General features: G+C 48.9%; 2 protein-coding genes across 2 annotated transcripts; both read left to right on the top strand.

Annotated features, from left to right (window-relative positions):
* The first annotated feature begins 11240 nt into the window (after positions 1-11240).
* Positions 11241-12352, top strand: LOC146761714 (uncharacterized). The gene has a single exon (XM_085540868.1). The coding sequence runs from the start codon at positions 11338-11340 to the stop codon at positions 12319-12321; it is 984 nt and encodes a 327-aa protein (XP_085396994.1). The 5' UTR covers positions 11241-11337; the 3' UTR covers positions 12322-12352.
* Positions 12353-15772: 3420 nt separating this feature from the next.
* Positions 15773-17274, top strand: LOC107310404 (uncharacterized). The gene has a single exon (XM_015855992.3). The coding sequence runs from the start codon at positions 16274-16276 to the stop codon at positions 17255-17257; it is 984 nt and encodes a 327-aa protein (XP_015711478.2). The 5' UTR covers positions 15773-16273; the 3' UTR covers positions 17258-17274.
* The last annotated feature ends 4340 nt before the right edge of the window (positions 17275-21614 follow it).

Raw genomic sequence — 21614 nt, 5'->3', positions numbered from 1 at the left:
AGGAACTGGCTCCCGTTTTATGATATAACAACAGCCAGCAAAGTTTTACAGTGATGTTTTAATGCACAAAATGTGCAACTTCTGTCTCACCAGTCACAACACTCAAAGCTGTAATTAATACAGCCCAACTGCAAATTAAGAAAGGTGGAAATAACACAGTGAAATGTATTTAACTTGCACAGAATCTGGATGTTCATTCTACGTGTTCATTCTCAACAGTAGTTACCTGAATATAAATTAAGCCATCAAAAGAACTGCCAGTCCATTCCACAACGGCCACACTGTTTCATTTGAAATATGAAAGGTGACACTTTTCTTAAAAGACTTTTTTTTGGTAGGATTAAAAAGCCACTCTCTAATTTCTTAGCTGTCTTGACATGGTGATGACAACTCCATAAACCTGAGTAATTATAGAAAATGAAGCACTGAAGTTTGATATTGAACATGCCATTGCAGAGGAATATCGAGGACTGTCTTTCAGAAGTTTGCTTACATCAACCACATACAAGTGTCTGGTGGGCATATATTTATCACGCTGTTGTTTAATAAGCAATGAAGAGCACACCCAAGGGTATACCACTGCCACATGGAAACCTGCATGATAAGTCTGGGGTTATTTTATAATTCCTGCACTTCTACAACCACCAGAAACAGAGCAGTGAGACATAGTGGTGGCTTGGGGGAAGCACCAGCCTGGCCAGCTGTGAGTCCCAGGCAAGTATGTAAAATGGAAGGTGCTCATAGTCAAAGGAATGCTAAGGTTGGAAAAGACCTCAAGATCACTTCGTCCAACTTCACTGCTGGGAGATGTAGATGTTCAGGCACTGCACTGAAATGAACTTAGGAGCTCTTTCTTCAGTACTCAAATACCAAAAAGATTTACACATTTATTTCAAAAGGCTTCTCCATGAGAACTCCTCAGTGCCTCATAGACTGAATGGGAAGGAAGCATTCTCCAGCCCCAAGGTCTCAGCCACATGACTGGGAAAGAAGTTTTGAAGGAATTCAGAGTCAATTGCTCCAGCATCAAAGAGGACTGTTTTGCATGTTTGTTTTTTTTTCCTTTGGAACAACAAGGGGAGCAAGAAATATTTGAGGAGAAATAACAAAAAGCCACAGAGGCGCCAATCTGAGAAGAATTTAAAGGAATGTATGATATAAATACTGAACAAGTCATCTATGTTTGGGGAAGTTGATGAGGTACATGTGTGGGAATACAAAAGATGGAACATGCCATCATACTAACATTTGTCCACAGGTGTTAAAAATAGTGACTGTAAGTACCTCCTCTTCATGGCAACAGGAGCTGTCTATGTTCACATGCAATCCAACAAATACACAATCCCGAACCAGTGCAGATCCTTCCCACAATACTTTTCTATTCCACAGAATCACAGAATTATCAAGGTTGGAAAAGACCTAGAAGATCATTCAGTCCATCCATCACCAATACTTCCCAGTTAAATCATATCCCTAAAATCATTCCATCTGTCCCTCCTTCACCCACTATGGCTGTTTCTTGAAGCACTGTTGAAACAGGACTGGGAGCACTGTTTGAAACAGGAGCTGTTTCTGTAATCAGTTTTGAGCTTGTGTATAAGCCAGCTTCACCTTCATCATTCAAAACACTCCTCTAAAGAGTTCAGAACTTTCTACAAACCTAGTTCTTCTCTGATTCTGGATGTAATTTAAAGCTTCTTTCAGGATGTTTGTTTCTCTGAACTGCATCCAGATTAAAAGCAATCCATCTGAAGGAAAAGGAAAACCAAGCACAAGTTAAATCTACTCACTGTTAAGTCTCTATCTCTATCAGGTGCCTTCAGCTCCTGTAATCCCTGTACTTCAATCTGCCATTCTCTATGTTTTCAAATCATAACTTCCTAAGAGATTTAATGAAGATTTACCCTACAGCCTACATTCCCCTTCACAGAAATGACAAGTTTCTGGTTCTCTCTCTTCGGAGTAAACAGCGGTCAAAGCAATCATAGCCAATTCCAGGCACGTTTAACTCCACCAAGGACTCTTCCCTAATATCCATTAACTGTCTGCACTGATAGATGCTGTAAATAGCCAGAAAAAAAGCCACCTCATGTTTTAAGTTCAGCAGCCAGGCAGCTTTGTCCCAGTGCAAGACCCATGGGCTGTGGATACAGCTGCCTCCTGGCATTGCTCCCTGCAGTTGTGCCTCTTTCTATGACATCTCTTCTGCAGAGTCATTTATAACCCATGCATTGGCTGAAAGAGTCGGGGTAGAATTGATTTAAATTTAACATTTAACAGGTTTTTTCACTATCAAACTACTTGGTAGGAATAAAACTACTCACAACCCTCCAAAAATTCATGATTCTTCTTTGCAAAATATTCTGCTTGCATTAATCGAGCAGATCATGTATCTGGATGTGATACTCAGCTCTTTGAAATGGCCAGGACAAAGCCAATGTTAACACAGCTCCATTCAGCGCTCTCTTCCAACAAACACAAACAAATAATGTTTAGATATTTACCACTTCATTCACTCTGCGGATCCAGGGGATTGTAAACAAAAAATATTAGAGCACAGCACAGCTGCCATGATGGTGCTTCCTCAGTCCTCATACCAATTAATTCATCCTTATCCAGAGCAGCAAGCTTGAAAAACTTGAGCTGCACTATGCTCAAAAGTACAGAGATTTTTTCCTAATGAGCCGTGACATACCCAGCAGTGTCTGTCTGCTGGCATGCATGAAGCTGCCTAGCAACAATGCAAAAAAATCCTATGATAAGCCCCAGTGGATCTCAGAGTCTGTTAAAAATGGTAATCTCTTGTCATAGGAAAGCAGAGATGGTTTCAATTAAGAACAGCAGTTCTCAACTTATTATTTATATGCAATGAACTAAAATAACATTCATAAAGTATAAATACAATGTGAAAAGGCCATGCTTAACCACTTAAAGCTTTAATTTGAAGTACGTAGTTCGCCATTCACATTTGTAAGCCTTTTGTTTCACTTAATGGCAAAAGCATTCCAGCTAGGTCAGACCTACACTTGAGTTTATACAATGTGGAAATCAAGCAAACGGGGATGGAATGGACTCAATATGTCTGTTAGTCCATCCCGAAGCACCAAGGCAGGAGAAATTTCATACAGACCATTCCTGTCTGACAGTGCTTTACTTGCCAGCCTCCCCAAAGCTCCATACACAAACTTTGGAGCATCTGCCCTGGCACTCCACTCAGTAGTGAGGCTCTCCGGGAAGCTGGAAACCAGTGAGGAATCTCTGACCTAAACCTGCCTTGTTCCAATCCTTGCTGCACCTGAACAGACATAATGAACAGTGCACTGTATTGCTGTGTTTAGAAATGGCTATCCTGTGTTCCTTTAGACTCATTTTGAGTAAATAACCATAGCTTTTCTCAGGCTTTCTTTACAGAGATCTTATTTTTTACCTGGATTGCTTCCTGCCTCCTTTGGATTACCCCTCCAGCTCTTTATGATCCGTACTGGCTTTCACACTCCACAAATGCACTCTCCCATTGCAAGGCAGCAGTGACAGTGCTGGGGGTGCACCCACCACTTTTCCAGGAAGGCCTGATCTCATAGGACCCCAATGACCCAGCTCTGCAGGGCATGGTTAAGGGCAAAGCATCAGCTTCAGCTTTGATTGCCTCAAATGCAGGAGATGTCCATGAGCTCAGCTGGAACACAATCCAAGAAGAGGCTGAGGTGTCACACACATGACACTCAGAACAGGGCAAAGCCCCACAACATGCCCCATGTTAATCAGGGCATCTCTCTTTCAAACTTCTGTTTTTCTCTTCTTTCTCCCAGTGGACTAAATTATAAAAGAATCATGATTAAATGTCTTTAGGAATTGGATCCTGGCAAAAAAAAGAGTCTCTGGCCCATTCCCAGAAATAAAGAATTGCTTTTTCTCTGATGAAACAATGCAAAGCTTCAGATTCATACGGAGCATCAGCATAAACATTTATCCTAACTTGGCAGAGCTGCGAGCAATGAGGAAAAGAGTCCAAGAGAATAAATAACATAACCTCAGCACCTGGGGTCAGAACACAGGGAAAATGCTGCCTCTGCTGCACAAGCTAAGAAATTCAGTATGTTCAAATAAGCACTTTCAAATTTATGATCAAATGCCAAAGGAGCAACTTTAATGCTGTTGGCCTGATTTTTGCATTTTATTGGTATTTTCAGTGATTACCTGACAGTGGGTAATTCAGTACTTTGAAGACGGCATCATTATGTCACCTCCCATTTTTGGCATAATCACAAATGGAATTTAAAGTAAAGTCTGGTAAATCAGGTTCCTTCTGGCTCCTAAGCAATGTGTGCATCACTATTCTGTGGCTGCAAAGTCTTGTTACATAAGAAATCAACTTTCTTGTACATGTCTTAATTATCAGGTTCCTTGTACAACTGCAGTTATCAGGGGTACAGGAATATGTATATGCTTAGTTGTTCCGGGTAGTCTGTTTTCACACATGAAAAATTCCTTAGAATTCTTATTTTTCATCAGATTTCCACTTTGATTATAGGTGTCATTGATTTCTTGCCTTGCTGTTTTTGTTCCTCTGTTCTTGCTGCTGAGGATGGAGTTTTGACTGTGGCACACTGTGGAAGCAATAAGAAAATACAATCATTCTCAAAGGTCTAAGCATTATCATCTACAATTAACCAGTCCAGCTGAGACCTCTACATTAAAATAAATAAGCAAAACTTTCCTACCTGCTCCTTTCATGCCTTCTCTTTCAGCAAAAGGCCTCGCTGTGTTAACTTTTGGTCTACTCCTAATGGCTTCTTTGTATTCACCAAATTGGGTATTTTGGTTTTTTTAAGGCTGTTTAAGCAATGGGTTGCAAAGCACAGTTCTCCTGTCTGCATATTTATTACAGCAAGGGGAAGCTGTACACTCAGGGGCATTCTTTTTTGTTGCTGGCAACATAATAACATTTGCTTAATTGTGTTTTATTAATGTTAATATGCCCAGAGGCTCAGGCTCTGCCCACACATTTTGGTAAATTGAATTAAAGGAAAAATGAATCAGAGTTAAAAGACAGCTGATTAATTTTATCCACTTGCTTAAGGGGTTTTAAGCCAAATGGTCTCCACATCTATTTTTCTTTAGAGAACAGACCTCATAGCCACAGGGCCAGGAGAAACTTGTCAGTAAGCCATTTTCATTGCCATGTGTCAAGGAGAGCTATTTAAAGGGTTGAAAGGGATGGCCATCAGGGAGAGGCACTCGCCCCCTGCTCTGTGCAAATGGGGAGGTTAGGCAGGGCTGGTTGCTCCCTCCTGCTGCCCACATCACATCATTTTCATGCAGTATTTTTCAATGAAGCTCTCAGAACACCCCCTGCAACCTGCCACTCATAGAATAGAATCATAGAATCACAAGGTTGGGAAGGACCTACAAGATCATCCAGTCTGACCATCCTCCCGTTACTGTAGCTACCACAAGCCACTAAACCATATCTCGTAGCTCCTCATCCAGATGCCTCTTGAACACTGCCAGGGATGGCAACTCCACCATCTCCCTGGGCAGCCATTCCAGTGCCTGACCACTCTGTGAGAGAAAAAGCTTTTCCTTATGTCTGATCTGAATCTCCTCCGGCACAACTTGTGGCCATTTCTTCAGGTACTGTTTGTTGTCTGGGAGAAGAGGCCAAACTTCTCTTCATCACAACCTCCCTTCAGGAAGTTGTAGAGTGCAGTGAGGTTTCCCCTGAGCCTCCTCTTCTCCAGACTAAACAATCCCATCTCCCTGAGCTGTTCTTCATCAGACTTGTGCTTCAGACGCCTCACCAGTTTTGTTGCCCTTCTCTGGACATGTTCCAGGGCCTCAATGTCTTTCTTGTAGCGAGAAGCCCAAAACTGAACACAGTACTCGAGATGTGGCCACACCAGAGCTGAGTACAGGGGGATGATCACCTCTCTGCTCCCGCTGGCCACACTATTTCTAATACAGGCCAGGATGCCATTGGCCCTCTTGGCCACCTGGGCACACTGTCGGCTCATGTTCAGCCGAGCATCGACCAACACCCCCAGGTTCCTTTCTTCATCATAGTCATCCAGCCACTCAGCCCCAGGCCTATAGCGCTGCATGGGGTTATTGTGGCCAAAGTGCAGGACCTGGCACTCCAGATGGATGAGGACACAGTCACAGTGCAAACCTGCTAAAAAGGGCCATTTCAATTCACACAAAATCCACCCCATTAGCAGGTCTGTCTCAACGCATGTGGTAATTTAAAGGCCATTATTGCACCATTTAATAGGCTTTCAGCTAGTCACAGCAGAAATCAGTTCTTCTGACAGATTTCTTGTTAGGAAATAAACATACTTCATTAGGGAAGCCTCTGCTGGATGTACATTGATACAAAGCCTGAGAGGGAGCATCAGTACAAGTGCAGAATTGCTCAGTACTGGGTTGTAGGAAATCAACTCTATTTCCCAGTTATTTTGAGCATCTGGTCAGAAGAGAATTTATACAGAAACTTGGCAGGCCTTTCTGACAACCATGTTTTCAATGATTTCTTCAGGACTGCTTATTCAAAATGTCAATGAAAAACGCAAGTCAAACATCTCAAGAAAGAAGGATGTAAATCTGACTGCTCTAAAACATGGGGATCATGGCCATAATGAAACAGGAAGGTAATTGGGAAAGGTTTTGGCGCTCCTGGGCTGTGCCTGGGAGTTCTTTGGGTTGCTATGTGGCATGGCTGGGGCAGAGACTGTGCAGGCAACTGAAGCAGCAAGCATATGTGTTCCCGTATCACTGGAGTTCATATTCGAAGACCTCAAATCCTATTAAAACTGGCAAAAATTCTGCTCTGATAAGCACACAGCTGGGCCCTGATGATATGGCAGAGGCCTCAGAATGGTGCTGCGCGTCAGAATCCAATTGTCTGTTCCATTTCTTACTTTTGGTAAGGAAAATAATAGATGAGTGGGACTTAGCGGTGACCCTTGCAGATCTCAGAAACTCTGCTTTGAGGTAAAATAAGTACAGAAAGTTTCAGACCAAGCAATAGACTTGACAGACTATTAAGACAACTTTTTTGGAGAACACTGCCATTCCATGCTATGCCGTACTGTGCAGTGTAGTGCCATGATGTGCTTTTCCTGCATGCCACAAGCAGAACAAACACCAGGACTGCTCCATATAAGGCAGGATGGGTACATGGAAATGAGGGAATGCTGGCTGCTACTTTGAAATTAAAATGGTCCTTTTGAGATTTCTATATTCAGAAACAGTACAAAACTACAACTTTGAATTTTTATGGGAATTAATTTGTAGAAATTTTATTACTGATGTGCAGAAATATTAAATTCACTCTCAGCCACAGCCCCATGTCCCATTCTTGTCTCCAGGATGCACCTAATGTATGGGGCTGGGGCTGCCCCAATGTCCTCTCACTGCACTCTGATGCCATATTTTATTTTATGACAGGAAAGACCAGACTTGTCAAGAAACTTCAACAATCTCCAGAGGTGCTTCAGCATAAGGAGTGGCACCCATCTGACCTTTCACTCTTACTATAGAAGAAGCTGAAAGTATGTGATATTATTCAAACTGCACTTTATTATGGGCCGCTCAAACCTTCGTCTCCCAACTTTCACAGGTGTATCTCTATAACATGTTCACCTTGATGTTGCTAAATGAGAGTGATCTCAAAAAGCACAAGTTATTTAACAAAGCTGTTGTCTTGGGTACACTGATTTTGCCTCCAAACATTAATGCATAAGTAACAGAATCTGAGTAAGAGGGAAATACAGCTGCCACCCACATTTCCCTCCTCTTGGGATGGAAACCTTCAGAGCCCACTGTTGCTGGATGGAGAGCAATGCCATGAACACCCAAGGAAGAAAGCACTGGAGGGAGTTGGAGCAGCTGGTGTTACCTGGTGCTTCTTCCAGAAGGCTCAAACAGATCCCAGTATCAGCCCATTGCCCAGCTTGGAGGAGGCAAAATGAGAGAGGAGAAGAGCTGTCCAGATATCTCTTCCTCTTTAAATTTACTCTATGCTCAGTGCCATGCAGGCAGTTGTTTGTTTTGCCCTATGATGAACAATGCAGAATACAAACACACAATGTTCAAAATTCCATTTTCAGCACTGGAGAAGAGGCAGACTGAGATTTCCTGCCCTGCATTGGAGGCAGCCCTGGGCCTGCCATGCTGCCCATGTGGCTGGTGAGGCCTGCAGCTGACAGGCCAGGCTCAGTCAAGCAGCCAGACCTTGGTCTGGTGGGGTTCTCCAGCTTGGTCCCCATGCCCTAACCCCACAGGGGCTGAGAGCACTTCCCAGGCCCCTCTGGAGATCCCTAAGGATGCCTTCACAGGGGTGCCTGAACTCGCCCTGCCAGATAGAGGAAGGGCCGTCATTTAAAAATAGAAGTAACATTTCTACGAGGCCCAAGCATGCATCTCCTGTTTGCTTGTTTAAATTAATTCCAGCTGAAAAGGCAGTTCCCCCAACAGCTTTGAGTGACGGGAACTTCATGCTGAGAAGCCCATGTGAGCTTTGGCAGCGTTCAAAAAGATGGTATAAAACTAACACAGTGTTGATGTCTCGTGGGAGCAGCCTTAGGCCTTGTCTTTACAGAGGGAAAAATGTGTCACGGCTGTGCTACTGTGCACACTTACAACACAAATGTTGCTCAAAGACAGAGTGCAGCATATGCACGTGCACGGGGAACCTGAACTGCCTGCCAAGCACTGCCTTCCTCCCTGAGCTGCACCACAGCTGCAGAGGGACTGCCCTCTGCCTTAAGGATGTGCCATGCAGCAAAGGCTGCTACAGTCAGAACGGTCAGCTGAGCCACTGCCTGCCTAAATTTGTGTTAGCTGTGCTGCAATCTTGACAGTGAGTTCTCCATCTCATGAGACAGCGCTGTTTTTGGTTGTGCACTGGGAAGCTTTGATCCAGAGACTCCTTGCTCTCCCTGTACCTTCATTCAACAGCAACAGGACATGAGAAACAACACAAGATTGGCCCTAAGGGGTGCATGCCTAGCAGCAACATAACTACATCACTAGCAACATCTCTATTCTTAATAAAACATCAAGGATGGGTCCTGGAGGCCCACGAGAAGAAGGAAATGCACGCAAAATTTTCCCTTAGCTCCCAGAGGTGTATGTGTGATATACTGTAACCTTCACCTGCACACAACATTAATAGTTCCCTGTGACAGATAATCTTACTAACTCTTTGGGAAGACCATTCCCTGTATTCCAGAAAGCCCCCCATCTGCTTGGATGCCCTTTTCCAGCACTGTAACATTAATCAGCTGTAAAGTATTCCACGTGAAAGTGGGAATTTGGGTTTTTAATTGTCATTTCAGACATTGTCTGAAAAAGGAAGGAAGGAAGGAAGGAAGGAAGGAAGGAAGGAAGGAAGGAAGGAAGGAAGGAAGGAAGGAAGGAAGGAAGGGAAGGGAAGGGAAGGGAAGGGAAGGGAAGGGAAGGGAAGGGAAGGGAAGGGAAGGGAAGGGAAGGGAAGGGAAGGGAAGGGAAGGGAAGGGAAGGGAAGGGAAGGGAAGGGAAGGGAAGGGAAGGGAAGGGAAGGGAAGGGAAGGGAAGGGAAGGGAAGGGAAGGGAAGGGAAGGGAAGGGAAGGGAAGGGAAGGGAAGGGAAGGGAAGGGAAGGGAAGGGAAGGGAAGGGAAGGGAAGGGAAGGGAAGGGAAGGGAAGGGAAGGGAAGGGAAGGGAAGGGAAGGGAAGGGAAGGGAAGGGAAGGGAAGGGAAGGGAAGGGAAGGGAAGGGAAGGGAAGGGAAGGGAAGGGAAGGGAAGGGAAGGGAAGGGAAGGGAAGGGAAGGGAAGGGAAGGGAAGGGAAGGGAAGGGAAGGGAAGGGAAGGGAAGGGAAGGGAAGGGAAGGGAAGGGAAGGGAAGGGAAGGGAAGGGAAGACCTCATGTGGTAACTTTCATGTGAATCTAGAGTTCCTTGAATGTGTTATGAAAGCTAGTTACGTTAGTTGTGAAATCATAGGTGAAAATAACTAACACCACAGCTCTGTGATATGAATTCATTCACTCTGACAGGGCATTGAGTGCTGCTAAGAATCACTGTTGACCATTCCATCAGTGGTCACAGGATGAAAAGACTGAGGTATCTTTTTGATGTCAAAAACACACAATGTTTGGGAGAGAGAACCACAACGTATTATCAGTTTCTTGGAGCTGAAAATCCTCAACAGAGACACAGGTATGGGGAGCATCTGACTCAGAAGCAGAACATTCTCCACCCCACCTCCAGCTCCATCCCACAGTAGCTTGTAATAGAGGTTTGGTCTGCCCACACTATGCAAGCTGTCCCAGCACACAATCAAAATGGAGTTCTCTGACATGCTGCACCAGAGAAAGGCAAAGCCCCAACAAGTGAAGAGGTCTAAGACCTGTCAGAACAAGCAACCATTCCATGCCAACATGAAAGTGTGGATGTTGATGGTATGCCATGATTTACAAAGACAAGGTCATAGGCAAGCTGTCTGTCACACTAGGGTTTCAGTCTCTCCCAGTCTGTGAGAGGTGATAACATGGTTGGTTGACCACAATATGTCCAGCTGCATTTGTACTCTTGAACCCTTGATCTTCTAGTCTCTATCCCCAAAAGCAGTGGGGCAATGCAGACATAAGAGGAATGAGGGAAAGATCGACGGGGCATTCAGAAAACAAGAGGAACAGAATGTCAAACCCAATTACTATGTAACACATAAGTGAAAAATTGACAGCTTAATAGCGAAGAAAGAGTAGAGTTGTTTTAGTGCATAAATTTGAGTTGTTTAAATTAGAGGAAAGAAGGTAACATCTGAAACATGGGTGGGGGCTGTGGGGGCGGATGGCCCATGGCGATGTCCCTGAGCAACAGGCTGTGACATCACCGCATGACGGATTGTGACCACTCAGCCCTCAGTGCTCATAGTGGGGTGCCGGCAGAGCCCGGCTCAGTCTGGCTCGTTCCTGGACCTGCTGAGCAGCTGTGCGAGGCTTGTTGGTCGAACGAGGATTTTTTGGTTGTGCTGTGCTGGTCGTGCCTGGGGCTGCTCGCAGCATCTCAGTGCCCGATCCCACAGCATTGCTTGTGTTTCCCTGGCCCTGCCTAGAGCAGCCAGCCGGGGCCCTACAGAGCGCACCCGCATCAGCGGAGGTGAGTGGTGCAGGGACACGAGGGTCCCTCAGGGATGGCTTCATGCTGAGGGACCGCTGAGGGCTTTCACCCCCTGGGACAGTGAATGACTGTGGCTTCTCTTCCTCTTGCAGAGCTCAACACCATCTCTGCAGCTGAGGTGACGGAGAGCAACTTGTCATCCTCGGTTCTCCCATCCCGCTGCAGTGAGAAGAGCATGGCCGCAGAAGAGGCGTGGACGTGCTCCATCTGCCGCGACGTGAGACGGGACGTGGCGTCCGCCAATCCCTGTAAGCACACGTTCTGCGTCGGCTGCATCCAGCGCTGGGCGATGCTGAGAGACAGCTGCCCGCTGTGCAGAACGGCCATGAAGACCATCCGGGTGTCGGTGCGGGGAGACGACGAGTACGTGGAGTGCATCGTGTCCCCGCCCGCGGTGCCCGTGCCCGTCGGCTTCGGCACCGCCACCGGCCCCAGCGGCACCGCGGCATCGGCTCCGCCCTCTGCGCCACCGTCCCCCGAGCCCGAGGCCGCGGAGCCGGAGAGAGTGGGCGGCCTTGTGCCAGAGGCATGGGCAGCGCTTTTCAGGGTCAGACGCGACATCCTGGACCCGGTGCTGCCCTGGCTGGAGCAGGAGCTGCGGCGCAACGGGGAGCTGCGCTGGTGGAGAATCAAGTGGCTGAAGAGCATGATCCTGGCGTTCCTGTGCCAGGTGGGGCCGGACAGGGACATCCTGGCGCAGTGCACGGAGCACGCCCTGGGGCCCGTCGCCGCTCCGCTCATGGCCGCTCTTGTTGGAACCATCGAGAGCCGCTGCAGCCAGGAGGCCCGGAGGCTGCTGGGCCTCGAAGACCCCAGCGGCACCCAGGAGGTGGAGGACGGCCCCGCGGCCCCGTCTGGTCCCGCCGCCTCCCCGCAGGTGCCCGTCGCCACCGGCGCCACAGCGGCCGGCAGCCGCGCGGGTCCCGACTCGGAGGAGCTCCCCGGCATGTCCAGCGGGGCCCTCGGAGGGGGTCCTGGCGAGCCGGGTCCCGAGGCGGCCGGTCCCGCCACCCAGGGCTGCAGCCGCGGCTCCTCCGCTCGCGGCCGCAGCACGAAGCGCTCGGCTGGGAGGTCCCGACGCCCCACCAAGAGGAGGGCCGGCAGTGCCCAGCGCGCTGCTCGGCCCTGCAAGAGGCGCCCCGAGCGGGGCTCACAATAAAAGATACAAGCCAAGCTTTGTAATAAAAGCTACAAACCAAGCTTTACAAACCAAACGTGCTGTTCCTCGTGTCTCTTTCCAGACGGTTTGCCCTTCACGCCCCGGCCCTGCACACGCTGTGCTGTACGAGAGCCAGTGCTCTCAGCACTCGGTGTGGCTGGGCCGCCATTCCACCCTTCTGCTGGGCCCTGTGCAGGGCGTGAGCCGCAGAGCCGCTGTGAGCGGGATCCTGTGAGCGGCGGGTGAAGGCCGCCCAGATAGCGGCAGGTGAAGGCACTGTGTAGAACAGCCATCTGTGCACTCAGGCAGAACGCTCACACGTCTTGATCAACTGCAGCACGGCTGTCACACTGCCGCGGCCTTATCGCTATGTCTGCGTCTGTGACAGGGGGACAGAGCAGGGCCATTGCATTCTGGCTCTAATAGGAGAGGAGAAGGGGAAAGGGAGCAGAAGGGAAAGAGAGGGGGAAAAACAATGTAGCAACAATCTGAGCAGGAAAAGAAACTTAGTTTACTAATTAAATGGCAAAAATACAAGTTAGCTGGGATTGAAGCTAATACAACAAAGCAACGAGAGTTTCTGTAGGCCGAGGTTCTTACTCTGATGTACCAGGGAGCACAGAGAACTGCTCTCATGAATTCCCGTCAGTCATATCTTTCCCACCAACTGGAAAATGGAAACACAACAGAAAAGACTTCTAGGAGCTGCTGTACATCTCTTCTCTTCTGAGACAGGTAAACAGAACTGTCGACAATCTACAGGACTGCAGCAATAACCCCCAGTGCACCATAGAATCACAGAATCACAGAATGACCCGGGTTGGAAGGGACCTCAAGGATCATGTAGTTCCACCCCCCCTGCCTGGCAGGGCCACCAAACGTACACATTTACTAGATCAGGTTGCCCAGGGCCCCATCCAACCTGGTCTTGAACACCTCCAAGGATGGGGCACCCACAACCTTCCTGGGCAGCCTGTTCCAGGGCCTAGCCACTCTCCTAGTGAAGAACTTCCCCATAGCATCCAACCTAAATCTTCCCTCTCTTAACTTAAAACCATTTCCCCATGTCCTGCTATTGTCAGCCCTTTCGAAGAGTTTACTCTCCTCCTGGGTGTAAGTTCCCTTCAGGTATTGAAAGGCTGCAATGAGGTCACCCCGCAACCTTCTCTTCTCCAGGCTGAACAAGCCCAGCTCCCTCAGCCTGTCCTCACAGGGGAGGTGCTCCAGCCCCCTGATCATCTTTGTGGCCCTCCTCTGACCCTTTCTAAAATCTCCATATCATTTTTGTACTGAGGGCTCCACACCTGGACACAGTACTCCACATGGGGCCTCACAAGGGCAGAGTAGAGAGGGACAATCACCTCCCTATCCCTGCTGACCACCCCTCTCCTGATGGAGCCCAGGATCCCATTTGCTTTCTGAGCTGCAAGAGCGCACTGCTGGCTCATGTTGATTTTTTCGTCCATCAGGACCCCCAGGTCCTTCTCTGCTGAGCTGCTCTCAAGGACCACTCCTCCCAGCCTGTACAGGTGCCTGGGGTTCTTCCGGCCCAAGTGCAAAACCTTGCACTGTGCTGTGTTGAACCTCAGTAGGTTCACCCGAGCCCAGCTTTCCAGCCTGTCAAGGTCCCTCTGAATGGCATCCCTTCCTTCCACTGTATCGACCGCACCACTCAGCTTGGTGTCGTCAGCAAACTTGCTGAGGGTGCACAACATTTCCTCATCGATGTCATTAATAAAGATGTTAAAGAGAACTGGTCCCAAGACAGACCCTTGAGGGACACCGCTCATTACCGGCTTCCACCTGGACATAGAGCCATTGACCACATTGTCTGCGGCAGAGGGTGTTATGATGCTGTTCATTGATGCACTGTTTTGATGTCGAATATTGATAAGGCACAAAACCACAACATTCTACCCCTTATATCTGTGGTGTTCAGAGATATGATTTAGCAGAGGGGTGTTAGAGTTAGGGGACTATGGTTAGGCTGTGGTCAGACTTTATGACCTTCAAGGTCTTTTCCAACCTGGGTAATTCTATGATTCTATGATTCTATGACTCCGCGGATGGCCATTTCTCTAGTGTCCCTCCCAAGTCCCTCCGCGCTCACTGCCAATCAGTACTCTCTGGCTCTGGGGAAGGCGTCCGCAAAATATTATAAATACAGATACTGAGAGAAATGATGAAGAGTACAGTGAGGGAAACTGACAGCATGGTCATCCATGTCCAAAACCAAAGGCCTTACTCTAATGATGAAGGCAAGACGACTAAGGAGCACACACGCTGCCGGGACAAGCAGAGGAGGAAAAGAGGCACCCCATGATCTGCAAACAGTTTGATCTTTCCCTCTGAACAGAAAAGGGTAACACAGAGTCCTCTGGGGGATGTCCTTCTCCTCTTCTAAGACAGGCATACCAGGAATTATGGACAGCCCACAGAACTGGAGCACTGACTCTTTAACTCCTTGTGTTCTACGTGATGTGGAATACCAGAAACATTTATCATGTGGAATACCAGGAAGAAATGTCAAACAACCACAAGACACACTGATGGATAAACTGTGCAGAACCATCCATGTTCATGTCCACTACTCAGTCTTGAATCTCTGTAGTACCTCTTCCTGTGTAATAAACAGAACCCACCAAGCTGGAGATAATTCTCCCACCTGACAAACTTCAGTCCTACCAGCCTGATTTGCAGGACAGCTTTTCTGATGTATTTCGGTGGCAGAATGGGGGCAAGAAGAGGCTCCAGAAGTCCATGCACTGGGGCCTATAAATAAGGCCATGTACAAGACTGGGGGGGATCCTTTCCCTCCATACCTGACACTGTCATTAGCAGGTCAGACGTGGGATGCAGGACTGGGGAGCTCTCTCCACTCCCAACTCCCCCTTTCACTCTTTCCTCCTAAAGTTGCTAAGACAAGGTTTCCGATAAGTTGTTAAGTAACTCAAGGCTTTCTTTGATTCCCATAAAAATGCACAGCTTAGGTGGATAGAGGTAGATCCTTGCGAGAGGACCAGCAGGATAGCTGCTCTGTAGAAATTCCCCATTCAAGCTGATGTTTATGTATGGGCCACGAGTGTTATTTCACCACAAGCCATTCCAAAGGAATTAATGAATGCTATTCACAGACCCCACACCACAGGTGGCACACAACACTCATAAAGAAATGTATTCCCAAACTGATAATGGAAGACATTCCCCAAAAGAAGAGGGGCAATGCTGACAGAAGAGGAACGAGAAAAGATTGATGGGGCATTAGGAAATCAAGAGGAAGAGAATGCCAACCCCAATTTCTACGTAACACATAAGTGAAAAATCGACAGCTAACTAGCGAAAAAAACAGGAAATGCATAAACAAGTAGAGTTGATTTAGTGCATCAATTAGAGTTGGTTTAATTAGAGAAAAGAAGGTAACATCTGAAACATGGGTGGGGGCTATGGGGGCGGACGGCCCATGGCAACATCCCTGAGCAACAGGCTGTGACATCACCGCATGACGGATTGTGACCACTCAGCCCTCAGTGCTCATAGTGGGGTGCCGGCAGAGCCCGGCTCAGTCTGGCTCGTTCCTGGACCTGCAGAGCAGCTGTGCGAGGCTTGTTGGTCGAACGAGGATTTTTTGGTTGTGCTGTGCTGGTCGTGCCTGGGGCTGCTCGCAGCATCTCAGTGCCCGATCCCACGGCATCGCTTGTGTTTCCCTGGCCCTGCCTAGAGCAGCCAGCCGGGGCCCTACGGAGAGCACCCGCAGCAGCGGAGGTGAGTGGTGCAGGGACACGGGAGTCCCTCAGGGATGGCTTCGTGGTGAGGGACCGCTGAGGGCTTTCACCCCCTGGGACAGCGAGTGACCTTGGCTTCTCTTGCAGAGCTCAACACCATCTCTGCAGCTGAGGTGACGGAGAGCAACTTGTCATCCTCGGTTCTCCCATCCCGCTGCAGTGAGAAGAGCATGGCCGCAGAAGAGGCGTGGATGTGCTCCATCTGCCGCGACGTGAGACGGGACGTGGCGTCCGCCAATCCCTGTAAGCACACGTTCTGCGTCGGCTGCATCCAGCGCTGGGCAATGCTGAGAGACAGCTGCCCGCTGTGCAGAACGGCCATGAAGACCATCCGGGTGTCGGTGCGGGGAGACGATGAGTACGTGGAGTGCATCGTGTCCCCGCCCGCGGTGCCCGTGCCCGTCGGCTTCGGCACCGCCACCGGCCCCAGCGGCACCGCGGCATCGGCTCCGCCCTCTGCGCCACCGTCCCCCGAGCCCGAGGCCGCGGAGCCGGAGAGAGTGGGCGGCCTTGTGCCAGAGGCGTGGGCAGCGCTTTTCAGGGTCAGACGCGACATCCTGGACCCGGTGCTGCCCTGGCTGGAGCAGGAGCTGCGGCGCAACGGGGAGCTGCGCTGGTGGAGAATCAAGTGGCTGAAGAGCATGATCCTGGCGTTCCTGTGCCAGGTGGGGCCGGACAGGGACATCCTGGCGCAGTGCACGGAGCACGCCCTGGGGCCCGTCGCTGCTCCGCTCATGGGCGCTCTCGTTGGAACCATCGAGAGCCGCTGCAGCCAGGAGGCCCGGAGGCTGCTGGGCCTCGAAGACCCCAGCGGCACCCAGGAGGTGGAGGACGGCCCCGCAGCCCCGTCCGGTCCCGCCGCCTCCCCGCAGGTGCCCGTTGCCCCCGGCGCCACAGCGGCCGGCAGCCGCGCGGGTCCCGACTCGGAGGAGCTCCCCGGCACGTCCAGCGGGGCCCTCGGAGGGGGTCCTGGCGAGCCGGGTCCCGAGGCGGCCGGTCCCGCCACCCAGGGCTGCAGCCGCGGCTCCTCCGCTCGCGGCCGAGGCACGAAGCGCTCGGCTGGGGGGTCCCGACGCCCCACCAAGAGGAGGGCCGGCAGTGCCCAGCGCGCTGCTCGGCCCTGCAAGAGGCGCCCCGAGCGGGGCTCACAATAAAAGCTACAAGCCAAGAAGCACGTGCTGTTCCTCGTGTCTCTTTCCAGATGGTTTGCCCTTCACACCCCGGCCCTGCACACGCTGTGCTGTACGAGAGCCAGTGCTCTCAGCACCCGGTGTGGCTAGGCCACCATTCCACCCTTCTGCTGGGCCCTGTGCGGGCTGTGTGCTGGCTGGGTAAGGAGCTGGCTGGAGGGCTGGGCTCAGAGAGTTGTTGTAAATGGATTTAAATCCAGTTGGAGACCAGTCATGAGTGGTGTTCCCCATGGGTCGGTGCCGGGGCCTGTCCTCTTCAACATCTTTATTGATGAATTGGATGAGGGCATTGAGTGTGCCCTCAGTAAGTTTGCAGATGACACCAAATTGGCTGGGAGCGTGGATCTGCCTGGTGGTAGCCAGGCCCTACAGAGGGATCTGGTTAGGCTGGAGAGCTGGGCTGAAGCCAATGGGATGAAGATCAACAAGACCAAATGCCGCGTCCTACATTTTGGCTACAACAACCCTGTGCGACGCTACAGGCTTGGGGAGGAGTGGCTGGAAGACTGCATAGAGGAAATGAACCTGGGGGTACTGATTGATGCTTGGCTGAACATGAGCCAACAGTGTGCCCGGGTGGCCAAGAAGGCCAGTGGCATCCTGGCTTGCGTCAGAAACAATGTTGCCAGCAGGAGCAGAGCAGTGATTGTCCCCCTGTACTCTGCACTGGTAAGGCCACACCTCGAGTACTGTGTTCAGTTTTGAGCCTCTCACTGCAAGAAAGTCATTGCGGCCCTGGAACGTGTTCAGAGGAGGGCTACAAAGCTGGTGAGGGGTCTGGAGCACAGGCCTTACGAGGAGAGGCTGAAGGAGCTGGGAATGTTCAGCCTGGAGAAGAGGAGGCTCAGGGGAGACCTCATTGCTCTCTATAACTTCCTGAAGGGAGGTTGTAGTGAGCTGGGGGTCGGCCTCTTCTCTTGTGTCACTAGTGATAGGACCAGAGGGAATGGTTTTAAGCTGCGCCAGGGGAGATTCAAGCTGGACATTAGGAAGTATTACTTCTCAGAAAGGGTGGTCAGGCACTGGAATGCACTGCCCAGGGAGGTGGGGGAGTCATCGACCATGGAGGAGTTCAAGGAACATTTGGACATTGTGTTGAGGGACATGGTTGTTTAGTGAGAACTACTGGTGATAGGTGGATGGTTGGGCTGGAGGATCTCGTAGGTCTTTTCCACCCTTGGTGATTCTATGATTCCTTCTGCAAGCAGCATCCTCATTGCAGGGAATTTCAGAAAACAGTGCTGCTCCTTTTCATAGGAGCTCCATGGTTATCACTACATGATACAGGTGTGTCACCAAGTGCCACTTCAGCCAGGGTCAAAATCTGGACCATAAAAAAGATGTTACTTTCACTAAACACTCAATTTCTGCAGTTAAAAACTTTTAAGACAATTTATAGGTCTTTGGCTCCAGGAGCAGCTGCAGATTTGACAAAGACTAACCCCTACTGACAGCAGCAAACTGATTCCTGTGAATTCCTGCCCATCATTAAGGAATAAAATGTCCCCAGATTACAGATTTCACAAATCCTTATTGATTTGATGGGAGAAACGAATGGCTCTGCCTTGGGAAGCAGAGCTGAATGATGAAGTGACACTTCTGTGGGTTAACGAGAAAATCACCTGAAGCAGAAGTGCAGTAAGCAGTCAAATGTGTTGCCTTTCACTTCTTCCTACCCTGTTTAAGTTCTGATCAAGCACTGCACAGAAGAGAACACCCCCAACATTCACCATCTGAACTCAACTGTTCAGACCATGCAGCCCTTTGGTTTTGCTATACTGGAAGCCAGAGAGACAGCAGCTGGGCAGGCATCCTGCTAGGTAAAAATGGAGCTCGGTTACAACCCTGTTCATTCCAGTGTCCCAGGCATGTGCTCTCCATGCCTGTGATGGGTGGTGACCCCTAAGAAAGGTGCTCTACTCTTCCCTCCACAGTGAGGAGCTGCAATTTGAGTCCTTCCCCATGTTATGTTTGTTTGTAACACTTTCCTCTCAACCCCGTGATCACATACATATGCTCTGCAAAACCCTCACAGCAGGACAACTCTGTGCTTTGCCTTGGGGGCATGAGACAGCAAAAGGAAGCTTTTACATCTCTTCTTCAGAGATGAAATTGGTAAACTCCTCAGGTTAAGAGCGTTAAATGACATAGCTTTGAAAGATGCAGCTGTTTTTAAGTCTGTCTGTATTAACAGAGGCTTTTGAACAGTGCAGAAGTTGCATAAGTGCTTTATAATCCTGCTTTGTAACTATTGAGAATGTATGGTACATTTTTTCTTGTATGTTAAGATGTTGCTATGAACTGAAAATAAAGAAAAAAGATCCTTCAAGTGTTTTACTGATGACTGAGACTGCCCCATGAGACTGCACGTGTATAAGCCCATGAGGCCAAACAACGTGCATCCCAGGGTCCCAAGGGAGCCAGGACTTAGATGGTGGGACTGAGAGCACCCTCAGCACGTTTGCTGATGACACCAAGTTGAGCAGTGCAGTTGATACAGCAGAAGAAAGGGATGCCATCCAGAGGGACCTTGACAAACTCGATAGCTAGGCCCACATGGACCTAATGAGGCTCAACAAAGCTGAGTGCAAGGTTTTGCACTTGGGTCAGGACAATTTCAGGTGAAAACTGGAAGAACTCCTTGAGAGTAGCCCTGCTGAGAAGGACTTAGGTGTTCATCTGATAGATGAAAAACTTAACATGAATGAGCTGTGTGCACTCACAGCCTGGAAAGCCAATGGCATCCTGGGCTGCATCAAAATGAATGTTAGGTGGCCAACAGTAAGAAGAAGGGGATTATTCCTCTCTTCTCTACCCCTGTGGGACCCCAGCCCAGTGTCCAAATCTGGGGCCTCAAACACGGGAAAGATGTGGAGCTTTTGGAGTAGGTCACAGAGATGCTCAGAGGGCTGGAGCACCTCTTCTACTAAGACAGGATGAAGAGTCTGGGCTTGTTCAGTCTGGAGAAGGCTGCAGGGAGAGCTCATTATGGACTCTCAGTATATAAACAGAAGGTTAACCAATTTTTTAGACAGGTAGATAGTAATAGGACAAGGTGGAATGGTTTTAAACTAAAGGAGGGGAGATTTAGTTTAGATGTGAGGCGGAAGTTTTCACTGAGAGGGTGGTGAGGCCCTGGCACAGGCTGCTCAGAGAGGCTGCGGATGCCCCATCCCCAGAGGTGCTTAAGGCCAGGCTCAATGGAATGCTGGGCAATCTGATCTAGTACTTGTTCCAGCAATTGGCAACCCTGCCTGCAGCAGGGAGGTTAGAACTTGGTGGTCCCATCTAACCCAAGCCATTCTATGATTCTATGATTTACAGCATAGGGAATATTGACATGTCAAGATCTGAGAACAAATGAAGAAGCTCCAGGGCATTTTAAATAAAAAATCACTGAAATAATTGCAGTTTGATAACATTTTGAAGTAAAACTGTAAATATGTCTTACACAGTTGATTAACCCCAGTGAAGTGATGAATGCCTTGAAATCTTATTAAAACCATAGCAGTTTAGACTTCTTAGCATGACTCAGGATCACTTTGTACTTTGGCCTAGAAACACAAGGCAATTTTCATACAAAACAGCTGGAGAAACTGTTCCTGTACCGAGTATTGGAAGAGTTCTGTCAAAGGTTTAATGAAAAGCAGTGGGTACAAATAAAATATCATACTCAAATATAGTGTTACTTTCTGAGAACAAACAAATCCAAAAATCAATACAGAGTAGCAAATAGCTATAATCAGAAAAAGGAAATATAAAAACCAACTTTCTTTGCTAACGTGTTAAAAAAGCAGATGCACCCATCAGTCTGGATTAGCCACACACTGCTAGGGACAGGGCTGAAATACTAATGAAGACAGCTTTGCCTGGCTTTGATTGAAGTCTAAAAGCAGTTTTGACTTGAGGAAATCAAACTCTATAGCCCGAGAGATATAGAGCAGGTATGTTTACTTTTTTATACACCAGGTGCAAGGGGGATTGCTCCTCCTAACTTGCACACCATAGGGCAAAAGCTTGGTACAGATGTAGGAAGAACTAATACATAATCAATGATTTTCCTGGATTTCATACACATATTCATTAACTGAGAACCCCGTAGCATATAGTCCCTCCCCCTTGTGCATGCATTGTGAGCAGTGTCAGTACCTCCTGGTTGTGGTAGGATGAAGGCTCATCATCTTCCTTGTGAAGGCTCATGGTCCTCCTCGCTGTAAACTTTCAACCCTGCAGGAGGGGTAGCCCCTGAGCCAGTTCTAACTTGCTCTGTGAACATTTTATCACCTCCTCTCCGGGTGTCCTTGAGCTGTTCTCAGACCCT

The sequence above is a fragment of the Coturnix japonica genome, chromosome 2 (assembly GCF_054131305.1).
Source record: "Coturnix japonica strain WE chromosome 2, WE-NBRP24, whole genome shotgun sequence".
NCBI classification, from domain to species: Eukaryota; Metazoa; Chordata; class Aves; order Galliformes; family Phasianidae; genus Coturnix; species Coturnix japonica.
This window is presented reverse-complemented; position numbering and strand designations above follow the sequence as displayed.